The sequence below is a fragment of the Toxotes jaculatrix genome, chromosome 6 (genome assembly GCF_017976425.1).
Source record: "Toxotes jaculatrix isolate fToxJac2 chromosome 6, fToxJac2.pri, whole genome shotgun sequence".
Classification (NCBI taxonomy): domain Eukaryota; kingdom Metazoa; phylum Chordata; class Actinopteri; family Toxotidae; genus Toxotes; species Toxotes jaculatrix.
This window is the reverse complement of record NC_054399.1, coordinates 17,394,650-17,417,569: the sequence shown is the minus strand read 5'-3', so window position 1 is coordinate 17,417,569 and position 22,920 is coordinate 17,394,650. Positions and strand designations below refer to the sequence as shown.

Here is a 22,920-nt window from a genome sequence, read left to right as displayed (position 1 = left end):
TAAGTTAATATTGTAAAACAGAAAATTACTCACACTAATTAAATACTGATGAATACAATGACTAATGTTATTGATGTCTCTCCTTTATTGCATGACCTTGCATGTTGTTATCTTCTTTCAAAATACTGATTTCTTGTTCAGACCCTCCACGCATCAAGGGCTCAGATGTACCAGCAGAAGTATCTGTGGTGGTTAATAATGTTCTGGAGCTTCAGTGTGAGGCCTCAGGCATCCCCACACCCTCTCTGACCTGGCTGAAGGATGGACGTCCACTCCCACAGACAAACAGTCTGCGCCTCCTCCAGGGAGGAGAAATGCTCCATGTGGCCTCAGCACAGGTCAGTGACCAGGGATTGTTACAGTGAAATCCCCTTTCTCATACACTGCCTATAAAAAGTATTCACCCCCTTGGATGTTTTCCCCTTTTATTGCTTTTATCAATGGAATCATGGTCAAAATAATTTGGCATTTTTGGACAAGAATTTACAAAAAAAAACAACAAAAAAAAAACTATTTACTGTGAAAAAAAGTGAAAACAAATTTCTAGAAAGTAATGTCAATTAATTTAAAATATTAATTCTCACATTTTTTTTGAAATACTTGTACTCAGTTGGAGGACACAGGCAGATATAGCTGCTTAGCCAACAGTCCAGCTGGAGATGATGATAAGGAGTTCCAGGTTCGAGTGCATGGTGGGTAAAATATCACAGTATTTACTGTACGTAATATTTTGAAAACAACGACTTCCAGGCAGTTTACAGATATTACATGCACAGAAGAAGATTGTCATACTCTACATAATTAACTAAATTAATTCAAACTGAAGTTTTGTTATGCTTTATCAGAAAATGTAATATCTTTAATATGAGACAGTACAATAAAATCTGTGTGCTAGTGTCTTTCTCTGTTTGGTTTTCCTCTAACAGTCCCGCCAAACATTGCTGGGGAGAGCACACCTCAGAATATATCAGTACTGCAGAACAGACAAGTGACTCTCGAGTGCAAATCTGATGCTGTTCCACCTCCAACTCTGACCTGGCTTAAAGATGGCCAGCCACTGCAGGTCAGAAATCAAACAATCAAATAACTATCCATAAAATGTATGATTTCCTCTGAAGTTTATTCACAAATATCTTTTTATCTCTGTGTAGGCCACCGCGCGAGTGCGAATCCTGTCCAGTGGCCGCTACTTGCAGATCAACATGGCTGAGCTTAGCGACAGAGCTCAGTATACCTGTGTGGCGAGTAACATCGCTGGCAAGACCACACGACAGTTTAACCTGGCAGTCAATGGTACAGTTACAGCTTTTACCTATAACTACTGTACAAACAGAGATATGACCTTTCTTGTAGTACTGAACAAGTAGATAATTTTGTCTTTTTGCAATGCCCCCTTAAGTAGCTGTAGAGATATATTGATCAGAAAAGTACAAATGGCTAAAATGCCAATGTCAATCTGTTCCCTCAGTGGCCCCAACTATCAAGGACGGCTCCCAGGCAGTGTCAGTACACATCAACAAGCCAGCAGTGCTTGAGTGTATTGTGAGTGGAGTCCCACCACCTCGTGTAACCTGGAGGAAACATGGTGCAGTATTAGCAGGAAACAACCCCAGGTAAGGCCAGATGTCTTAGTATTAATGTTGTCACTCATTGTAAATGAAACCCCTGTTATGATCATGTAACATATACAACTCTGTTTATAAAAAGTATGACTGAATGATTGTGAGGATCCTAAATCTGCATAAGTCATAGAATCTGATCTCACTCATTTTGTTTGAACATGTGTGCAGGTACACGTTTGCAGAGGATGGCTCTTTACACATCCACTCTGCTCAGGTGACTGACACAGGCCGCTACCTGTGTATGGCAACAAATCAGGCCGGGACACAACGCAAGAGAGTGGATCTGCAAGTTTATGGTGGATATATGTTATATGGTATATGTGCTTACAAACTTGTCTCAGACACAAATACAGTCAAACAGTAATTCTGTGATCCCTGGTTCTCGTCTTTCAGTGTCTCCTTCCATCGCTGATGGTCGCACCAACGTAACGATTACAGTCAACGTTCAGACCACCCTGTCTTGTGAGGCCACCGGTATACCCAAACCCACTGTCAGCTGGACGAAAAATGGTCGTGTCATCAATACTGACCAGAACCAGAATATGTACAGGTTGATCCAGGTTTTCTCCCACTCTGTTTCCTAATTCAAGATGTTAAAAACTCAGCTTAAGGCTTTGCAGAAAACACAAATCTTGGAGTTCATAATAATTTTGTATTTAACCAGAAAAGAAAAAGAAAAAGAAAAAAAAATAAATAAATAATCTCTAAATTGTTGTAGACCCTAGTGGTTGTACTTGATAGTACAGTATTTTCCAAAAACTGACTTCACGTCTTCATTATGTCCAGATTATTATCGTCAGGCTCCCTGGTAGTTATAGCGCCCACAGTGGAGGACACAGCGATATATGAGTGTGTGGTCTCTAATGAGGCAGGAGAGCACTCCAGATCCATCAGCCTCACTGTCCATGGTGAGTGATACAGCATTCTTTAACAGCTTTATCACTCTTCTAATGACATCTTCATCAGTGTCAGAACGTTTCTGTTGTAAGCTCATAATTTCAGATTTTCATCACCTGCTCTGACAACTCTTATCTCCCCATAGTTCCTCCATCTATAGCAGATGAACCCACAGAGATTACTGTAACCAGACTGTCCCCGGTGGTTATCGCATGTACTGCATCTGGTGTCCCAGAGCCCACAATCCACTGGAGTAAAGATGGCATGAGGCTTCCTAAAGAGGGACAAGGATACAGCATCCTCCCCACAGGTCAGAATTATGCATATAATATAGGTCTGGTTACTTTACATGTGAGTGTGGATAATTTGTCAGTGAGGACACTGAGGTAAATCAGGTCATTATTTAATGCTTTGCATAGATAGAATCAGGACACTCAGAGATTTCAAACTATGTATAATTTGTCAGGTGTGTGTTAAACCTTACCCAGGTCCAGTAGAGATTATCTCAGCTGAGCTCAGTCATGCAGGACGCTACTCGTGCACAGCGCAGAATGCTGCAGGGTCCACCCAACGCCACGTACAGCTCACAGTGCAAGGTAAGAACGTGTCAGGAAACAATATATCAAGTTCAGAACTGAATTTCTTCTATAGTTTCTGCTGTGGATTCTGTGTGGCAATGTTAAGCCTATTCACTGGTTTATTTTGTGAGGGAACTCTTGGTTTTTGGTTTTTGTCTTGGTTTTAGACATACTATATGTTCTTTATACAGAAAAATGGTTCAAATGGTTTATGGCTCATGAGACTTGGCAATGCAGGGTTTTGATCTCATAGGAAAACAGTAATTTGTGTGCTATATCTACACAGGTTCCTGCATTTGTTCCCAATTGAGCTGTGGTGACAGATGTCTTGCAACAAAACAGAAATGCCAAAACTGTTACTTTGCCAGCGCCCAACATAGAAAACTGACTCTGACTGCTGTGTTTTTGTTTTTGTTTTTTTATTTTTGTTGTAATTCTGCACATCAACCTTTTCCTATCTGTCTCCTCAGAGCTCCCAGTGATCCAGTCCCATCCTGCCACCTTGGATGTTATCCTCAATAACCCCATTACTCTGCCCTGCAGGGCCACAGGCTCACCCAGGCCCACCATCACCTGGCAGAAGGAGGGCATCAACATACCCACTACAGGTAATTTGTGTGTGTGTCTGTGTGTGTGTGTCTGTGTGTGTGTGTCTGTGTGTGTGTCTGTGTGTGTGTCTGTGTGTGTGTCTGTGTGTGTGTCTGTGTGTCTGTGTGTCTGTGTGTCTGTGTGTCTGTGTGTCTGTGTGTCTGTGTCTGTGTCTGTCTGTGTCTGTCTGTGTCTGTCAATAATTAGACTGTAAGCTGTCAGTCATAAAATGTCTTGTGCTTTGTCCTAGGTGGTAATTTTGCAGTGCTGCCCAATGGAAGTCTGCAGATCTCCAAGGCTTCTGTTTCAGACTCTGGCACATACATATGTGTGGCTCAAAACCCAGCTGGCACTGCACTGGGGAAGACCAAACTCAAAGTACAAGGTAGGTCACACATACCAAGTAATGGTAATCAGATTAACATGTCATGTAGCACTAAGTAGCTGTTGGCAGGGGTTGGACAAAATAACAAGAGTATATTATAATGTAATCCAATACAGTGCCTATATCAAGTATTCACCTCGTCGGATGTTTCCCCTTTTATTGCTATTAATGTCAGTTAATTATAAAGTATGTGATTGCATGAATATTCACTCCCTTTAAAGTGACTGACAGTTCAACAGAGGTCGAGCCAACTGGTGCCAGTGGTCTCACAATTAGTGAAATGAAGATCACCTGAGTGCAGTGATTGTAGTATAAAGACACCTGTGTCTGGAAGGTCCAGTCACTGGTTAATCAGCATTTGTGGCTACAATTGCACCATGAAGACAAAAGAACAGGCAGGGATGAATACATCCCCTGGAGTTCAGTTAAATCCATCATTAAGAAATGGAAGGAAAATGGCACATGTGGAAATCTGCCTAGAGCAGATTATATTATATTATATTTATTATATTAATGCAAAAGGGACTATGTTTATATTATGCATTATTTTTTTTAATACATTTTGTATTGTTGAATTTCACTGTATTACATTGTGATGTGTTCAGATGTGTTGTTCAGACTTATGGTGGTTTTTTTTTTTTTTTGTTTTTTTTTAAAAGCAGCACAAATTGTTCTATGCATATTGTCCCTCAGTTTATTTTGTGTTTGACAGTCTTACACTGGTACTGATTCCTTCTCTTGCTAAAAATGCCATGTATTGACTGTTTATGATATTTCTGTCCTGTAGTACCACCCGTGATCAGCTCAGAGACGCAAAAGTACCTGGCACCTGTGGACTCCTCTGTGATGCTACAGTGCCAGGCTGATGGCTCCCCACCTCCCTCTGTCACATGGCATAAAGACGGGCAGCCGCTGAGTGAATCCGTGCGCCAGCGGGTTCTTAGTTCAGGCTCCTTGCAGATCGCCTTCATCCAACCCAGTGATACCGGACGATACACATGCACTGCTGCCAACGCAGCAGGAACTGTCAACCTCGAGATGAGCCTTACTGTGCAGAGTAAGTTTCAGTCAATCCACTATTTTAAACCACATTACTGAAGACTACACACTAATGCATGTTTGTGATGTTCCACAGACTTTTTATGGTTATAAAATGTGTCTTTATGCCATCCTTCTGTGGTGTCTCTGTAGAACAAGACTGTATGACTCTGCCAAAAAAATGCAACTTTAAACATTAGCATATTGTTAAAATGACCTCATGTTGGTTGCCCCTGTGCCCTGCTTTGAGTGCATTTAACACCTCAATAGCAACTCCAACTGTTATTGCACGAAACCTGGAAAAACAATGCCTCTTCCACTTTTTGGTCTGAAGCATTTTCCCATTTGTGCTATAAAGCGATCCAGCTAATTTACCACACCCTTTTTTTTTTTTTTTTTTTTTTTAATTAATGTGACAATGAGAAATGATCCCCTTACGTTTGCAGTTCCTCCCTCAATTCGTGGTGGAGAGCAGGAGGTAGCAGTGGTGGAAAACAGTCAGGCCCAGCTGGTGTGTGTAGCAGAGGGGGTCCCTCAGCCCAGCCTGTCCTGGGAGAAGAACGGGAATCCTCTCAGTGAAAGCACAGGAGAATACACTATCCTGCCCTCTGGAGAGCTAGTTATAGACATTGCTCAGGTAAGAGTAACAAATCAACAAATCAACAAATTATCTCTTTGTCAGTGTCTGTAGATTGCTGCAAAGTGAAACTTACTTGTATTAAATTTAGCTCTGCTACCAGTTATGTTTATGGTTGTTTTTTTTCTCTGCACACTTGGTCTCTCATCTCTCCTCTGCACCAGCCTGACGATGCAGGCAGTTACACCTGTGTTGCCACTAATGCAGTCGGGCAGGACACTCGTACGGTAACCCTGTTGGTTCATACCCACCCTGTCTTCACTGAGCTGCTTGGAGATGTGGCCCTCAACAAGGGAGAACGCCTCCTGCTGGCCTGTGCGGTCAGTGGCATCCCACCACCCAGAATCACATGGGCCTTCAACAACAACATCATCCCAGGTATGGAAACACCTCCAGTCATTTGGCATATGTTTTCTAAAATGCCCTCAAATTTTAATTTAATTTTTTTTAAATTTTTTATGAAGTTGTATGTCATATTTGAATAATAACACTTTGAACTGTGTTTTTCTCATTGTCGTTTACTGCCCTTTGTTAATGCTGTAGTTCACTACGATCATATGAACGGCCGCAGTGAGATGGTGATAGAAAGAGTCAGTAAAGAAGATTCTGGCACTTACACCTGCGTGGCAGAAAACAACGTCGGAACCATCAAGTCACTGGGCTTTGTATATGTTAAAGGTAGAACTACACACTTTTCGACTCAACTTAATTTCACACGTTTAACTCACAATCTGACCCCCATCATGTCAAGTTTTTACGATTCAGTTTTCTGCTTTCAGAGCCTCCGATCATTGATGGGGATCTTCACTCCAATCGGATTGAACCTCTTGGTGGCAATGCCATCCTGAACTGTGAGGTTCGGGGAGACCCCCTGCCCACCATCCAGTGGAGCAAAAATGGGATAAACATCCAGATCAGCAACCGAATCCGTCAGCTGGACAACGGCTCTCTGGCCATCTATGGCACAGTGGTAGGAAAACAGAGACTTTTTTTTGTGCAATACTGTGTGTATATATATTTTTTTGCAATCATGATAATGAACTTTTTTTTTTGTTTGTTTTGGGTTTTTTTCCCCCAATTTTATACAGAGTGAGGACGCTGGCAACTACATGTGTGTGGCAACAAATGATGCTGGGGTAGTGGAACGAAGTGTCACACTTACCTTGCAGAGTAAGTGTCTGCTCTGTGTTCATCCTATTTAGCATCAAGTCTGGCACTGCCTACATGAACAGAATGTGAAAGTTACTATAACCCAAAAGAGTAGTGATTTAATATTGCTCTTTGAAGATTTGTAGTGTCATCATCAGCGATTATTTTCTTAGCACGACCCGTGTCTAGTAAACTGAATTTTGATGTGTTAGATAAGTGGCGTTACCCTTTAAAGGTTAGATCACATGCTGCCACCCTCTTCTTCCAGGTGCACCCACCATCACTGTGGAGCCAGTTGAGACAGTGGTGGACGCTGGCACTACAGTTGTGCTCAACTGCCAAGCAGAGGGTGAGCCGACACCCATGATAGAATGGTCTCGGCAGGGACGCCCACTGCTGGGCTTCGAACGCTTCTCCACGCTGTCCAACAGCTCCCTCAGAATCAGCAGTGCCCAGAAGGAGGACACGGCTGAATATGAGTGTGTGGCTAGAAACCTACTTGGATCTGTACTGGTCAGGGTCACCCTAACTGTACGAGGTGAGCTGCGCATTGTGGGCCTTTTTCATTATACCGTATGTGTGAGTCACCTTCCATTTTAGCCTGTAGCAAATGTAGTTAAAATGTGCAAAAAAATGTTCAAGAGGGCATTTTTTTTATTCCTCTGTTATACACAAAAAAAAAAACGATCATGGGAAAGACTTATTCATCTTCTTCTTTATCCTTCAAGGAGAAAAGGACACAAATTACCCATAATGACCAACTGGCTATAAAAATATCTTGTGTTAATGAGGATTTATTTGTTTTTCAGTACACGGAGGCTACTCAGAGTGGGCAGAGTGGGGTCCTTGCAGTGTGTCCTGTGGTGTTGGAGCTCAGAGGAGGCTGAGACAGTGTAACAGTCCTCTACCTGCCAATGGAGGGCGCCACTGTGCAGGATTAGACACAGAAACGCGCAGTTGCCAGGGGAAACCTTGTCCAGGTGAGAATGAATGAGAGGGAGAGGATTCAGGATTCTTCTTTCAGACTTTCTGCCAGTGGTGTAAACTGTACTAAGACCTGTAACTATGTTCCTCTTCAGTGGATGGTAACTGGTCAGAGTGGTCTTCCTGGGAGGAGTGTTCTCGCAGCTGTGGTCAGGGCAACAGAACCAGGATCAGGACCTGCAGTAATCCTCCAGCTCAGCATGGAGGCAGGCCATGTGAGGGGAAGGCAGTGGAGGTCATCATGTGCAGTGTCAGACCCTGTCCAGGTGAGCAACCATTTTCTACATATGACAAAAAAACTCATTGTATGAATAGATGGTAGGAGGAAGTTCAGCTAGCATGAATGCATGTTTCAATATCAACTGCATGGCCCATACAAATGGTTATTGAAAAATCCCTTGTTTACATATGTTTATATATGTTTTTTTCCAGCTTCAAAATACTAAAGACAAAACTTAACAAGTCTTGAAAAATGTAATGGAAACTGTAATATATTGCTACCATACCATATCTACCATAAACAAGCTTTGTTCCAGGTTTTAGTTGCCTTGATTCTCAGTCAATAAGCTTCCATTATTCAGGAATATGGGCCTAAATCTTACTATAGGCCTGTATGTACTGACTCTGGTTATATTTCCACAGTGGCAGGTAACTGGGGGTCCTGGCTACCGTGGAGCCCATGCAGTGAGACCTGTGGTAAGGGTATGCAGTCCAGAATCAGACTGTGCAACAATCCTCCCCCAGCCTTTGATGGGCCACAGTGTGACGGCTCAGACACCCAAACACAAGTGTGCAAGGAGAGACCTTGTCCTGGTGAGGGGTCAGGGATTGTACTTGATGATGAAATCAGAGTGAAACAGATTTTTGTGTATATCTGTATGTGTGTTCTCCAGTGGATGAAATAGTCATTGCTAAATTCAGGTTTCAAATATTAATGTCCAAGTGACTGATCCTCCTGTTTCTTCTTTTCTTTTGTCCTCCAGTGGATGGGAAGTGGTCATCCTGGGTGAGCTGGGGAGCCTGCAGTGTTTCCTGTGGAGGCGGGACCAGACAGAGGACGCGTCTGTGTGCCAGCCCTGCCCCTCAGCACGGTGGCAGACAGTGCGAGGGCAACGACGTGCATATTGACTTCTGTAACAGCGAGCCATGCCCCAGTGAGTCAACTTCACTTTTACTTGCCCTTAAATTTTACAAATGCAGCATATTTCACTGACAGGAAAGACATGTATTCACTATATCTTTTTCAGTGTCTTTATATCTCTTTGTAAAAATGTGCCAACTCATATACATACCTGGCTTTTCTTGTTTCCTTTCTGCATCTGACATTTTGCCCGTCTTCCTATCAGTCAGTGGTAACTGGGGCCCATGGAGCAGCTGGGGCAGCTGTAGCAAGACGTGTAATGGAGGTCAGATGAGGCGCTACAGGACATGTGACAACCCCAGACCTGCTAATGGTGGGAGAGCATGTGCAGGTGCAGATACACAGATACAGAGATGCGGCACAGCAAACTGCCCTGGTGAGTCAGCATATTTACAACTGTGTGTGGGTCAGTGTTCAGGGTGTAGATGTTTAAAATGCTCTTGAAATGTAAAATGAAGTGTCTATAAATGCACTTAAAATAAGTATATAATTTTTGGCATGTATCATTGCAGTTGATGGTAACTGGGGTTCATGGCAGCCGTGGGGTGAATGCTCTGCTTCCTGTGGTGGTGGAGAGAGAACGCGTGTCCGACTCTGTAACAGCCCGTCTCCTAGTAACGGTGGCCGGCCATGTCCAGGAGACTCCTCACAGCTTTCCAGGTGTAACACTCAGGCCTGCCCAGGTGAGCCATGTGTTCAAAAGTACTGTATGTGTGTGGTTCTCAACTCGAAACATTTCCATTTAACAATGTTATCTCTCTTTGTCAGGTGGGCCCCAAAAGGCACGAGGTAGCATTATAGGGAACATCAATGATATTGAGTTTGGCATCTCCATCCTCAATGCCACCATCACAGACAGCAGGTCTGGTGGCAGAATCATCAAGGCCACTATTTCTAACATACCAAGGACATTAGGTCAGTCTCCTTTCATGATTTTATCATTTATACTTTAAGACATGGATTTAGATGTGTTACTATCTAAGCTGTTCTCTTGAACTTTCTACTGAATATTATAATAAATGAAATTCCACCTTCTCCTTCCTTTTTCTTCAAGGTCCTGCAATGAGGAAGCTCATCTCCATCCTGAATCCTGTTTACTGGACCACAGCACAGGAAGTAGGAGAGGCTGTCAATGGCTACACGCTGACAGGAGGCGTCTTCAGGCGAGAGACACAGGTGGAGTTCGCTACAGGTGAGAATGGACAGGCTTGGGTGTGTCTGTACTTATTACTAGAAATAGAGCTACATATTATCTATTATACTACATATATAAAAACTCAGTGGGTCCAATCTGTTGCCTGTTAGCTGTTTATGGAATTGTGAAATTTCTACAGAAATAGTGGCTGATGTTGATGTTTAGCAGGATGAAATATGACATGTCTGTGCTCTTTTTGGATGCTGCTAGGTGAAATCCTGAGGATGACCCACATAGCCAGAGGCCTGGACTCAGATGGAGCATTGTTACTGGACATTGTTGTGAACGGACACATCTTGCACTTGCCCTCACATGCTGACATAAACATCAAGGTACAGATTTTGTAGCTTTTTTTTTCTTTTCTTTTTTTTTCTTTCTTTTTTTTTATTTATTTATTTTTTTTTATAAAGGTATGTTAGTGAAAGAAGATGAAAATGTTCAGTTATTATTACTGTATAACTAAGTACTTAAGTAACTAATTAACTAAGTTACTGTACAAAGTTCCTTTAAGGCTGCCTCACATGTGCTACGTTCATTGCAGGACTACACAGAGGACTACATCCAGACAGGCCCAGGGCAGCTTTACGCTTTGTCCACTCGTATGTTCAGCATCGACAGGCAGAGTGTGCCCTACTCCTGGAACCACACCATCTCTTATGACCTGTCCAAGGGCAAGATGCCCTACTTGGTAGAAATGCTGCAGGCCACAGCCATCACTGCTCACTACCACCCTCTGGAGGAGGTGTTGGAGTACAGCATCCAAGCTAGAATCATCAAGGGTGAGGATACTCTGATTGTAGGGATAATATTTTAACTGGACCAAATTAGGCTAATATGTTATATCCTGTATTTTTCTGTTTGCTGTTTTGTTAGTTGTCCAGTTTTTCTTTTAATGATGCAATGTTCACATGATTCCAGGTGATCGCAGTAACCAGTGTCCTCAAGGATTCACTTTGGTGGCCGCTGGGCCCTACTGTGCAGGTAATGTTTTTTGAAATGCATCGTGCCATTCCTAACTTTTTAATGGATTTTTGCTTTTCATGATGCACTGTGAATTCAAAAGCAACTTTAAATGATTTAACAGCTTATCCAAACTGGTATTGAAATAACTGTCATTTATATGCCTAAATCTGTTCTGGTTATTGTTTTATTAATCATTTATGTTTTGCAGATGAGAATGAGTGTGAGGCTGGAAACCCCTGTTCTCATGCCTGCCACAACACCATGGGCACCTACTACTGCTCCTGTCCCCGAGGCCTCACAATCTCAGCTGACGGCAGGACCTGTCAGGGTACACAACAGCACAACACACACACACACACAAACTGGCAAATATCATCACAGCAGTAGGGCATTGTCTAACTAATCTGCTGCTCTCTGCTCTTGTAGACATTGATGAGTGCTCACTGGGTGGGAATGTGTGCCATGATGGACAGGACTGTGAGAACACTATTGGTTCTTACAGATGTGTCATGCGTTGTGGGCGTGGTTTCAGGAGAACAGCTGATGGTCTCAGCTGCACAGGTACATCAGCAAGCTTTATGGATAGAATACTGATTTGTCTGTACAGTTTCTTAAAGCTGATGTGAAACGTGTCCTCTGTCACTCAGATGTGAACGAGTGCCAGGAGTCCAATCCATGCAATCAACACTGTCTTAACACCATCGGTAGTTATCGCTGTGCCTGCGAGCCAGGATTTCAACTCAGGAACCGACGCTGTATAGGTGGGACACCTACTCCTCTCCTCTCAAATAAAGCTTTGCCTCTTTAAAAGTAAAGCTGTCATTAAGGCATGTTGGGACCATAGTACTGAGCTCTTCTCTTTTCACCTCAGATATAAACGAGTGCAGACAGAGGGTTTGTCGCTCCGATCAACAGTGTAAAAACACGCGGGGTGGTTACACCTGTATTGACCTGTGCCCCAGCGGTATGACCAAAGGTGCCAACGGGACATGTGTAGGTGAGTGTCCAGCCAGAGTCAGAGCTGCCTTTGTAAGCGAGAGAGAATCAGCTGACGAACAACTGCTTTCAGTTGTGCATGAGGAGGTGCTAAAGCTGGATTTATGGCAAAGGGGTTAAGGTTTCGGTCTGTGTTGGTTCATGTTTCTTGTGGCCTGTTGTAGACATCGATGAATGCAGAGATGGCACCCATCAGTGCAGATACAACCAGATCTGTGAGAATACCAGAGGCAGCTACCACTGTACTTGTCCACGTGGCTACAGGTCTCAGGGAGTTGGACGGCCTTGTGTCGGTACGTACATCCTCTGTGTCTCCTTCACTCCATCACCCCCTAATTAGGAATGGGCCAAACAGAAGTTAAATGTGTGTAATACTGTTAAGGACAATTAGCAAAGCATATGTCCAACAGTTTGAAACACTGCTGCCCTGCACTTCCCATCAGCTTTCTAGTTTCTGCCAGCTTCCATCTTTGTGTGTGTGGGTGACTCACTCCTGTTCCAAGTCTAAAATAACTCTGCTGTCATCTGCAGTGCAGTTCAGGCATTGTATCCTGCCGCTTGCTTGCTTACATTTCTAAAATGCTGCTGCAATGGAAACTGCTTACTAACTCCTAACATTAAATGCATTTTTTTTAATTGTAGAGATCTCATGCATGATATGTTGTGCAAAGCTCTAGGTTGATTTTCAGTTTCCCTGTCTTCACTGTCAGAAACATGTAAGAAATGAGTACAAGAAAATAAAATGTTCCTCCTTCAATACATCGGACCATAAAAAGACCAGCACCATCACCTTCACAGCTGTTTCTGTTCACTCTCTTCCAGTTTCCAAACTGTTACCTTTATGTTTGAATCTGGCTATTTCCTGGTGTTGCTTCATTATTTATTTATTTCCCTTTCCCCCGTCACATCGTTAACCCTGGACGTTGATGTCTTTGTCAAATACTGTTTATATGTATCTGCCATGAACTGGGTTTTGTAACTTACAATCGGATATCATTTCTTCAGATAAAATATGAACTAGATCTGAAGTTAAGTTCTTCAAACCAGAACTTTTTTTTGACATGAGAGGAGATGAGTCTCTCATTCAAACAAGTCAAATGTGTTTGTAGTCTCAATACATTTCTGTCTAAGAGACATGAAAATGTATTGTTGTACAGTGGGGTAATTAACATATCCCCTTTTTCCCCCTCATCCTGATCTTTCTCCTCTATTTTCATGGCCTGCACCACCTCATTTGTTTCATTTCATATCCCTTCTTGTGATCTTTTTTTCCTCCTGCATTATTTTTTTGTACCTTTTTCTCCTTCTTCCATTCTTTTCTATCACCCTGTCCCTCTCTCTCTTCCTGGTGCTGGTCTTTCTTTGTGCTGAGGGCAGACATAAATGAGTGTGAGCGGCTTCCACAGCCCTGTGCCCACCAGTGCATCAACACTCCTGGCAGCTTCAAGTGCACCTGCCCGCCGGGGCGCCACCTCCTTGGTGATGGCAAATCCTGCGCTGGTCTGGAGCGTCTGCCCAGCTATGAGAGTTACTCATACGGCTACCGCACGTCTCAGTCCTCTCCTGAGAGCAGCTCCTACCAGCAGCTGTACCACAACCTGGCCTCTCAGAGTTACCACTCCTACACAGCCACCACAAGGAGGCGCTACGGGAGCCGTAGCCGCAGAGAGACTCGCACGCAGTCCTCACAGCAAGGCTTCCTCCCTTGTCAGCAAGGGTTTGAGTCCAGGGGTGGTCTCTGTTTAGGTAACTATGGAGGACAGGCAGGGCTGAGATGAGGGAGAGGACCATACTGTCTCTGTGCTTCACTGCTGCTTGAGGGTTTGTGAACTGTCAGTGTGAACTTGAAATGTGGTTTAATGCGTGTTTGTTTTTTTGTTTGTTTGTTTTTTTCTGTGTGTGTATCACACCAACAGACATCAATGAGTGTGACATGAGAGATACCTGTCAGCACGAGTGTATGAACACACCAGGGAGCCACAGGTGTCTCTGTCCTGCTGGTTACCGCCTCATGACCAACGGCAAAACCTGTCAAGGTGAGAACCACCACCTACTCCCCTGGATCTATCATCATCATTGTTTCATTTGGTGACCTGTGTTCCTTGTACCATAGCAGTGCCTTTGTGATAAGCTGTTTGCCGTGTCTACAGATATAGACGAGTGTGTGGAGCAGAACATCCAGTGTGGAGCGAACCGAATGTGCTTCAACATGAGAGGAAGTTACCAGTGTATCGACACACCCTGTCCACCAAACTACCAGAGGGATCCAGCCACAGGGTAAACCTCACTCAATTAGGGTTGACCCATTAATGAGATAAAAGAGAACCAACATAAAAATAATTCAGTCTTGGGGCTGTTTGTAGTTTTGGATCATTTAGATAAGTTAATCTAACTGTGTGGTTTTTTTTGTAGCCATTGTGGTATAGTATTGTTCGTATAGTTTTGGTTTTATATGAAATAGTTCAGTACCTGAGACATAGTTTCTACAAACACACATTGCTGCTGAATTCTTTTTAACTTTTGGTTTGGTCAGCATTAATCTTATGTGTTTGCCACACGATATTTAATATTCCACACCACCTGTTGTTGTGCAGGTTCTGCCTGAAGGACTGTCCGCCGAATGACCTGGAGTGTACGCTGAGCCCTTACGCCCTGGAGTACAAGCTGCTGTCTCTTCCCTTTGGCATTGCAGCCAATCAGGACCTCATCAGGCTGGTGGCCTACACACAGGACGGAGTGATGCACCCGAGAACCACCTTCTTAGTGGTGGACGAGGACGTCACGTTACCTTTTGCCCTGCGAGACGAGAACCTGAAGGGAGTGCTGTTCACCACACAGGCTCTACGAGAGCCCCACACGTACCGCATGAAGGTCCGAGCCCTCTCCTACAGCGAAGACGGAGGCATTGAGTACCAGACGACATTCATCGTCTATATTGCCGTCTCTGCCTACCCCTACTGAGAGCACTTTAAATGACGTGAGACGACGGTGCGGCGATGAATCCCGTCCTCCACATGCAGCACCGCTGAGACATGGTGCGAGTGAGTGGGTGTGGTTGCGGAAAAGCAGCTACATCAGTGAACAGACTGCAGAAAGACTTATTGTGAGTGTGTGAGAGAGCCCAGTGAGTGTATACGGCCCTGAAGACACATGGAAGTAGAATATGAAACAAGCCACTGGAAGTCAACAGGAGGTTTGAATGAAACTGGCTGTTTATTGGCTCTGGTCCCTGTAAACCTCACTTTTATCTGTTCAAATATTTGATATGTTGACCCTGTTCAGATTTATTTATAAGTTCAACAAGATGTTGCTCCTCAAAGCCAAAACGTCCACCACTGGCTCAGAAAGTGGGCTTCAAGCCTACTTAACAAATCTTTGCTAGTCTCTTCTTTACATCTACCTATTATTAACTTATTGGGAAGTGCTTGAACATGAAAAATGGGCAGTTCCCACCTTTGTTTAGTCCTCGTATAATCAGTCACCCAAGTGGAGCTGTGACTGGTCAAATATGGTGCTCATTGTGGCGATGGAGAACTTGACTGTCACGTATTCTACATCCTCAGGTAGCGGCCCATCATACACACAAGTGCAACAGCTAGAATCCCTGTCAATCATTACACTGATTCCATCATAATGCTCCATCCAATAGTTTATACCAAGATGTATTTTATTTTTATGACCTGTACATAGTTTTTTTTTCTCAGTGTATTTCCATACTGTACTTAGTCTATCCATTTTGTAATAAAAAAAATGTAATAAATGAATATACAATGAAATGAAGTGTGACGTATGTCTGCAGCACTAAAACAGCAGAAAACATCCCTGATCCTTATGAAGCATGTCGCATCTGCACCCAACTTTATCAAGCTTCTAATCAGACTCAAGAATGAACCTCTGCCTCTGTACCGCAGCCATCTAGGATCTGCTCTTAAAACTAAACAGCTTTTATTCCAAAGTTTGTGAGTGACATGCATTCACCACACCATGTAAAACACCATCAATGTCCTGACAAAGTTATGATCAGCATTCATACCTTTTATTTATTTTTTAGTCCAAAAAACCAAAACTTAAAAAAGAAATATTTGAGTAAGGCAGTTTGTACATCAGTTTGTTTCCTCGTCTTCTCGCCCCTCGGCATCTGGGACTAGAAAAACATGAAGCAGAAGAAGTTCTCCTTTTTGTGCTCTTGTAAAACTAGCCGTTACTGCACTAGAAAAGGTATCTGATGTCTGAATGACAGTTGTCATGTGAAGTGACCTTCACTCAGTGTTTGATTGGAAATGAGCAGAAACAAAACACTGTGTTGGAGCTGAATTCTCCTCATCACTGTCTGCATGAGGAGCAAAGCTTAAGGTTGCTTATTTAAAAAAAAAAAAAAAAAATTTTTTTGAATTGTAACACACTTTGCTTTTATGTTAATCTGTAATGTACATTATATTATTATAACTCCACAATGTTGTTTTGAATTTCTTTTTCTCTAACACACAAGGGCAACTAAATCATCAATGTAATCTACGTTATTTCCATGAAAGCTAAATAAATCATTTGGCAACACCTCATAAGGCAGATTATACTTCCCAGTTTTTCTCCTCATTATATAAAATGTATAGAAATTAAAAGTAAATGTGGTCATAACAGTACGTTAGACTGCAAGACAATACTGTGCATGGAGGATTTGTTTTTCTGAAATTCATCCAACAGAATGAATTTAAACAGATTCAATACAAAAAAAGATCACTTTTTTTTTCCAGACACAAAACACGTACAAAAGACAGGTGTGAAATGCATGACCACATACTCAAAATCTCAAAAAATGGGATCATGCAAATAATATATACTTTTTTTTTTTTTAATCAATTGAATTCAATTCAATCCCCCCTCTGTTTGCAAAGAGACCAAAATATTCATTATATTATGTTCATCTCCCCTGGAAAGCAAACATCCTGATTTTCTCAAAGCACTAAGCCTTGTGTTTAATTTTGACTAAATAGGGGTTTTGGCCTTGAGGCAACAAAAAAAAAATCATTACTATAAAACAATAATGAAACAAAGAGGAAGATGTATAATCCTAGATTATTGTTTCTGTTAAATACTAAAGAAAAAAATCCTAGAAAGTATTTTGAGGGTGATGTCCTTTTCCTGAAAGTACAGAAAAAAAATGCAGCTCCTATGAACAGTACCAGCAGAGCCACATCATTCCCTGTACTGTAGCAGAGGGTGCGTCGGAAAGTCGCACATAAACAAGGATGTGAGAAGCGGTAAAGTGGGATTAATAAGAGTGGTGGTGGAGATGCATCGTGGGTAATAATCCTTAACTGGGGCAGCAGGCAGAATGATGGAGGGATGGATGGATGACACCACTCCTCCTCCCCCACCTCCTCTCCCCAGGGGGGGGATGACAACCCCTGTGAGCAAATCCACCACCCTCCATCTGTGACTGTGCTTTTCGGGAGACTCCCATTGCTAAAGTGTTATGGTGAGAGGCAACGAGAGGATTTACTGACAGAGAACCAGGCTGTTATTCCGTCAGGAAGCTTCTACTGCTCAGGAAACCAAATACTGAGAGAGGTTTCCTGAGTGAAACGAAGCTGAAACCTTCTGTGCGTTTGTGTGAAAGTCAGTGGGGAACAGACGGCTACAAGTCAGCGCACACGATTATTCATATGAGTGTGTAGATACCAGGTATAGCAGTGGTTCTCAACCTTTTTGGCTTGTAACCACTTGAATAGAAGTGCGACTACTTGTTACACGTGCATTTGTCTACCGGTTTTTACCAGTTCAAAGAAAGAGAACGTTTCATTCCTTGTCTTTTCTGAATGATTTTAGAGAGCTGGAGTGGTAAACTGATCCAGTAATTCACAAAAAAAAAGTAAAAATTAGAGGAAAATCTTAAAAAAAAAAAAAAGAAAAAGAAACCTAATTTTGTGTAGAAGGAATATGTTTTTTTTTTTTTTTTTTTGGTCTTTCTATCTTGTCAACCGTTTTTCGACACCCTCAGATTTATATGCCAACTCTTAGGCTGAGAACCACTGGTGTACAGAAGGAAAACACATATTGTACAGGAATGACATGGAGAGCGGGGAGAAACAGATCAAGGAAGCAGCACAGACACATGGGGTGAGAGGTCATCTGTAGCACCCTGTGAGGAATATCATTTAGTAGGCTGTGATCATGCACAGGAGGAATCAAGAAAATCCACTTTTTAACATAATGTGATGCAGATTTTATGTTTTTTTTTTTTTTTTTTTAAGTGCATCCTTGAACACAGCCGGATCACGCTGGGTTAAAAATCTGTTTTTCCTTTTAGCTCCTGTGCCATCTGTTGTATTACATGAACAGTACAGTACAGTGCTCCTCCCTGTGTCTGTCAGTGATGTGGAGTGAACCGATCCTCTGCTCCTCTTTTAGACCGTCTTCCTCGCTGTTAGTACCCTGACGATGCTGCCCACTCCTCCAGCTGCCAGAGCCTGGAGACGCAGGAAGGAAAATATGATCAGGCAATGACGAGGATGGTCACTTGATGATTTTTATCAGACAAGGACGTGTAAACATTTACCTTTTCGTGCCACTGCAGTAGGACGGCGCTGCTGTTTTCTGACGGCCTCTCGAAGCCTTTGTATATGTATTTCATCAGAAGGTCCACGCCGTTCTTATCGAGAGACTGCACCCCTTTCTCAATGTCACTGCTCTTAAAGGCGCTGAGCACTTTCAGCACCAAACCCTCAGCACGGTCCTGGTAGAAAGAGGGAAGACATCAGAGGGCCAGAGTTGATTCGCAGTTCAGATGATCAACAGCCAGGTTACAGGTTATTTCTCAATGATGCAGGTAATAAGTGTATAAATAATGACATGAAACAAAAAAGCATTTTAGCCAGATTATTACGGTGGTTAATTAGTGACCTATGACTTAACCTGCACATCAAAATGATGCATTTACATCAACAAGTATGATTCAGAAAGTAACCGAGGCACCAAATATATAATGAATATTTTCACCACTCAAAAGACTAAAAGCCAACAAAGCAATTCATCAGAAGAAATAGACTGTGGTGACAACTTACTGACAAATAAATCCAAACTCACCTTGACATTCTGGTTCTTTGTGTTGATTGGTGGGTTCTTCAGAACTGCATGTAAAGCCTCCATGAGATTTCCTGTGCAGGGGGGGGGGTTAAGGACCCAAAGCTGCAAAACAGGGGCCCACCCAAAAACCACAATATTGTCTGCAAGCACAAATATGATACATGTGCCCCGATAAGGACTATTACCTTCTGACTACAGATCAGTTCAAAAAAACTCACTAATGTCTCCACTTTTAAGAGCAAACTGCAAAATGACCAGGTTTATGATCAGTGTGACTGCAGGTGTGTGCCTGTGCATGTCCGTGCAGTTTGTGTCTGCAGGGTGGAGGTGGATTCCTTTCTTTTGTAGGGTTGGTGGGTATTTGCACACACATTTAAAAGTAAAGCTCACTGACTTTAATTGGATGATACAAGTCCTGTATGATTCAGTGAGAAGCACTGTATCATACAGGCCTGTACATAAAGGCATGTGAGTTTTGTTTGTATGCTTTCAGTGGTGTAAGTGCCAGATTTAAATAAAAAAAAATGTGTATCAATCCTTCAATTCTCCTGCACTGAGGTGGGAGGTTCGTGTCTTACTCAATGAGGAAGTGCAGCACTTTCATGCCATATAAGGCCTATTAGACTGAAACCAAAGGGGAACACTTCCAACACAACACAAGCCTCTGTGGAGACGCTTGCACCCAAAATGTGACTGGGTGACTCTGCAGCACTCCTCCTGCAAAAACACAATAACTACGCAAGAATAACACCCTGCGGTTAGTAAGGCTAAATGGTGAACACGCACAAATGCATTGTAGTTTGAGGTTAATATACTGTACATACATCGACAGCCTGTTGTGGCTTGGAGCAGAAATCCCTGGAATGTGAGCGCCAGGCAAGTCTGGACAGTGACTGGCCTAGATGCAAAAGAGCCCATTCACGCAGGCATAAAGAAAACACACACACACACACACTGGAGAAAATCTGCAGATAAACCGTAGCCTTGAAAACGCAGAGACCGGTAACCCGTAGCTGTCTTCTGGAGCAGATCGTGTATGTGAACACACAGGCTGTGTGACCACGTAAAGGATATTGTCTGATGAGGGAGTCCACCTCTGCCTCGTCGGGACCCAGCTGGTTTTCTCCTCCGTCCTCCTCGTCCACAAATTTGTTCTCGTCGTACTCGTCCACGTCCACTCGCCTGAAGCGGGCGGACACGGTGTTCTTCGACATGTCGGTGGCGGTTTTGAGGGGTTTATTTTACACCGGAAAAGGCGTTTTTTTTAAATGCAACTGTGCTTCTGATACCGCTGTCACAGCACAGGCAAGCAGCTTCCTGACTTCCTCCCCTCTCCTCTGTGCAGCTCCGGCTTCTGCAGACACGCTCATCGCCGCCTAGTGAGTGACATCTGGAACTGCAGGCTACTGTACTTCCCATGTTAACCGCCAGGGGACAGTCATACCCAATAAATACGATACCCAATGAATACCTTATTTATTTATTTATTATTTGAAATAGCCTAATTTTAATGTTAATTAATGTAATACACACATTAGCCATTCTTGTAAATTAATTTTGGTTTGATAAATCACGTGTTTGTGCGTGTGTGACTATATTCTGACTGTTTTTAAACTTATTTTATATTTTATCACCAACATGATGTAACTGCTTGCAAAAACACACTTTCACAAGTGTAAGTGCTCCAGTCTTTTAGTCCTCTACCATCGTTTTTACAGACTATTAAAACCAACATTTCTGCTCTAAGAAGAAAATTAATAAATAAATAAAACCATAATACATACATTTTTTGTTTTTATTTATGCTTGTGGTCATTCTTCTGGTCAATTGTGATGTATATTTCTGTTTAATTCATACACAAACTGAAAATAAACAGTGAACAGCTAATGACCAATATCCTAGTACATTCATACAAACAAATACAACAAAAACTGATCTATACAAAAACTAATAAAATATTGTTTATTTAAATATAAAATTTAAAATGAAATGTGTAATGCTAAAATATATGACAAGATGAACTAAATTCACAATCTCATCCAAAGATAAAACTAATAAAAACACATATGATGACTGTAATGGCTGAGTTGTTTAAAGATGTAGGAAACTGATTTTAAAAAATCAGCGCTTAGATGAATTTCCTCAGTCTTCAACTATTTTCACTCTATTCATTTAGAGAACATCAATTTTTGGCAGCTACAAACAGGCAATTGCAACTGCAGTGTTGCTGACAAGATAGGAAGAACCGTCATGTAAACAGAAAATTTAGTTTAACATTAAAGAGAACACTTACAAGTGGCATTCAGAAACTTGAGTCTACAAATGACCAGATAAAACCAGATATGGCTTGATGCAAGGTTTTTTGTTTCAGACTAAACAACGCACAGACACGCACATACAGGGTCAAGTGTGTGATACTGCTGCGTAAGAATCATGTAATTCACCCCTATGACTGAATGGGTATTTAATCTGATAGCACCCGTGTACAACTGATCCAGCAATGAAATCTGGGTTTTATCTGATAGAAAAAACACAAGGAGCATTGATGTGTGTGTGTGTGTGTGTGTATTTGCGTGAGTTTATGTGCTGACTCACACTGTCTGCTGACCACTTCATTGCTGTGGTGGAAGTATTTATTTTACTGGGTCTGTGATGGGTGGTCTGTGGTGATTCCACAGGCCTTCACGTTAGCTCCGTGATGTCACGGTTTTCCTGCGTCACGTTTTTTTCTTTTCTCTTTGCAGGATCCAAGACACACTTTCCACGTTGCTCATTCACACACTTATCTTTATTTGGACCAGACAGACTATTTTGAATAAACACAAAAAGACATTCTTTCTTGTCAAACTGCGTGGCAGACGAGCGAAAGTTTTTGGCACCTTCCAATTTTTTCGTCCCAAAACTAACATGAGCTGATGTTAAAATGGCTGGGAGGGCCATGATGTTGCCATGGGTAACAACAGGCACATACTGAATTGTTATGGGTCCTCACCAATACAAACTAGTCTATAACACACAGGCCTATTCTGGGAAGTTAATGGGACACGCCTACACATCATTGCTGCCTTTTTTTTTTTCTTCTTAGGAATGGATTTTTTAATTTCCTCATCAACCCTTTAAGACTCCTGACCGTTTGCTTCAGGAAGAGAAACAACTCCTGTTAATGTAGTTCCCATGACACACACACACACACACGCACGCACCATTCCTGACATATCCGATACAGGAATGTCTCTTGCAGTGTGAGAAAGTGTTGCTCACTGCACTGGACATGTTAACGTAAGACATAAGAATTAGTGAGACTGTATGATTGTGAAACAGAGTCATTCAGTCTCCCCATACACTCTCACCCTTTTTCACTCACACTTGCACACACACACACACGTACACATTTTCTTTTTCTTCTTTCTCTGTCATTCCTTCCACTCCTTGCACACACACACACACACACGCACACGCACACAGAGTGTTGCGTGCATTGGTCATGAGTGTCCTCATTGTGGGCTTTGTGGAGTGCCCCAACCCGTCTGTGCTATGTGAATGACTCAGCTCTTCAAAAGGTGAGAATACAGGTGCATACACGATCTTCAAGATCTTCACGTGAATGTGAAAATTAACAAGCCCTGGAAAATGTCAACATGGAGCCTGCCCCCCCCCCCCCCCC

At 42.5% G+C, this 22,920-nt stretch overlaps 2 protein-coding genes across 2 annotated transcripts in view; one reads left to right on the top strand and one right to left on the bottom strand.

Moving 5' to 3' along the window:
- hmcn1 (hemicentin 1) overlaps positions 1 to 16,614 on the top strand; it is a 77,947-nt gene extending 61,333 nt beyond the window's left edge. Inside the window, exons 69-107 of the mRNA XM_041039732.1 lie at positions 142 to 338; positions 611 to 692; positions 927 to 1,063; positions 1,152 to 1,293; positions 1,469 to 1,613; positions 1,791 to 1,918; positions 2,016 to 2,172; positions 2,409 to 2,530; positions 2,665 to 2,829; positions 3,008 to 3,115; positions 3,568 to 3,705; positions 3,936 to 4,070; positions 4,858 to 5,127; positions 5,555 to 5,745; positions 5,910 to 6,123; positions 6,289 to 6,423; positions 6,525 to 6,715; positions 6,834 to 6,915; positions 7,163 to 7,432; positions 7,704 to 7,874; positions 7,974 to 8,144; positions 8,521 to 8,691; positions 8,862 to 9,032; positions 9,225 to 9,395; positions 9,532 to 9,702; positions 9,788 to 9,934; positions 10,074 to 10,211; positions 10,425 to 10,546; positions 10,756 to 10,993; positions 11,133 to 11,195; positions 11,386 to 11,505; positions 11,604 to 11,738; positions 11,825 to 11,938; positions 12,049 to 12,174; positions 12,338 to 12,466; positions 13,551 to 13,919; positions 14,090 to 14,209; positions 14,324 to 14,450; positions 14,768 to 16,614. Of these exons, the coding sequence (XP_040895666.1) occupies positions 142 to 338; positions 611 to 692; positions 927 to 1,063; positions 1,152 to 1,293; positions 1,469 to 1,613; positions 1,791 to 1,918; positions 2,016 to 2,172; positions 2,409 to 2,530; positions 2,665 to 2,829; positions 3,008 to 3,115; positions 3,568 to 3,705; positions 3,936 to 4,070; positions 4,858 to 5,127; positions 5,555 to 5,745; positions 5,910 to 6,123; positions 6,289 to 6,423; positions 6,525 to 6,715; positions 6,834 to 6,915; positions 7,163 to 7,432; positions 7,704 to 7,874; positions 7,974 to 8,144; positions 8,521 to 8,691; positions 8,862 to 9,032; positions 9,225 to 9,395; positions 9,532 to 9,702; positions 9,788 to 9,934; positions 10,074 to 10,211; positions 10,425 to 10,546; positions 10,756 to 10,993; positions 11,133 to 11,195; positions 11,386 to 11,505; positions 11,604 to 11,738; positions 11,825 to 11,938; positions 12,049 to 12,174; positions 12,338 to 12,466; positions 13,551 to 13,919; positions 14,090 to 14,209; positions 14,324 to 14,450; positions 14,768 to 15,134 (6,350 nt within the window). The 3' untranslated portion in view covers positions 15,135 to 16,614. The remainder of the gene's footprint in view (positions 1 to 141; positions 339 to 610; positions 693 to 926; positions 1,064 to 1,151; positions 1,294 to 1,468; positions 1,614 to 1,790; positions 1,919 to 2,015; positions 2,173 to 2,408; positions 2,531 to 2,664; positions 2,830 to 3,007; positions 3,116 to 3,567; positions 3,706 to 3,935; positions 4,071 to 4,857; positions 5,128 to 5,554; positions 5,746 to 5,909; positions 6,124 to 6,288; positions 6,424 to 6,524; positions 6,716 to 6,833; positions 6,916 to 7,162; positions 7,433 to 7,703; positions 7,875 to 7,973; positions 8,145 to 8,520; positions 8,692 to 8,861; positions 9,033 to 9,224; positions 9,396 to 9,531; positions 9,703 to 9,787; positions 9,935 to 10,073; positions 10,212 to 10,424; positions 10,547 to 10,755; positions 10,994 to 11,132; positions 11,196 to 11,385; positions 11,506 to 11,603; positions 11,739 to 11,824; positions 11,939 to 12,048; positions 12,175 to 12,337; positions 12,467 to 13,550; positions 13,920 to 14,089; positions 14,210 to 14,323; positions 14,451 to 14,767) is intronic.
- Positions 16,615 to 18,473: 1,859 nt separating this feature from the next.
- arpc5b (actin related protein 2/3 complex, subunit 5B) lies at positions 18,474 to 20,581 on the bottom strand. Its single transcript, XM_041039733.1, has 4 exons — positions 20,331 to 20,581; positions 19,257 to 19,329; positions 18,730 to 18,906; positions 18,474 to 18,640 (listed from the first exon to the last, which is right to left on the bottom strand). The coding sequence occupies exons 1-4, from the start codon at positions 20,468 to 20,470 to the stop codon at positions 18,578 to 18,580; spliced, it is 453 nt and encodes a 150-aa protein (XP_040895667.1). The 5' UTR covers positions 20,471 to 20,581; the 3' UTR covers positions 18,474 to 18,577.
- Positions 20,582 to 22,920: the final 2,339 nt, after the last annotated feature.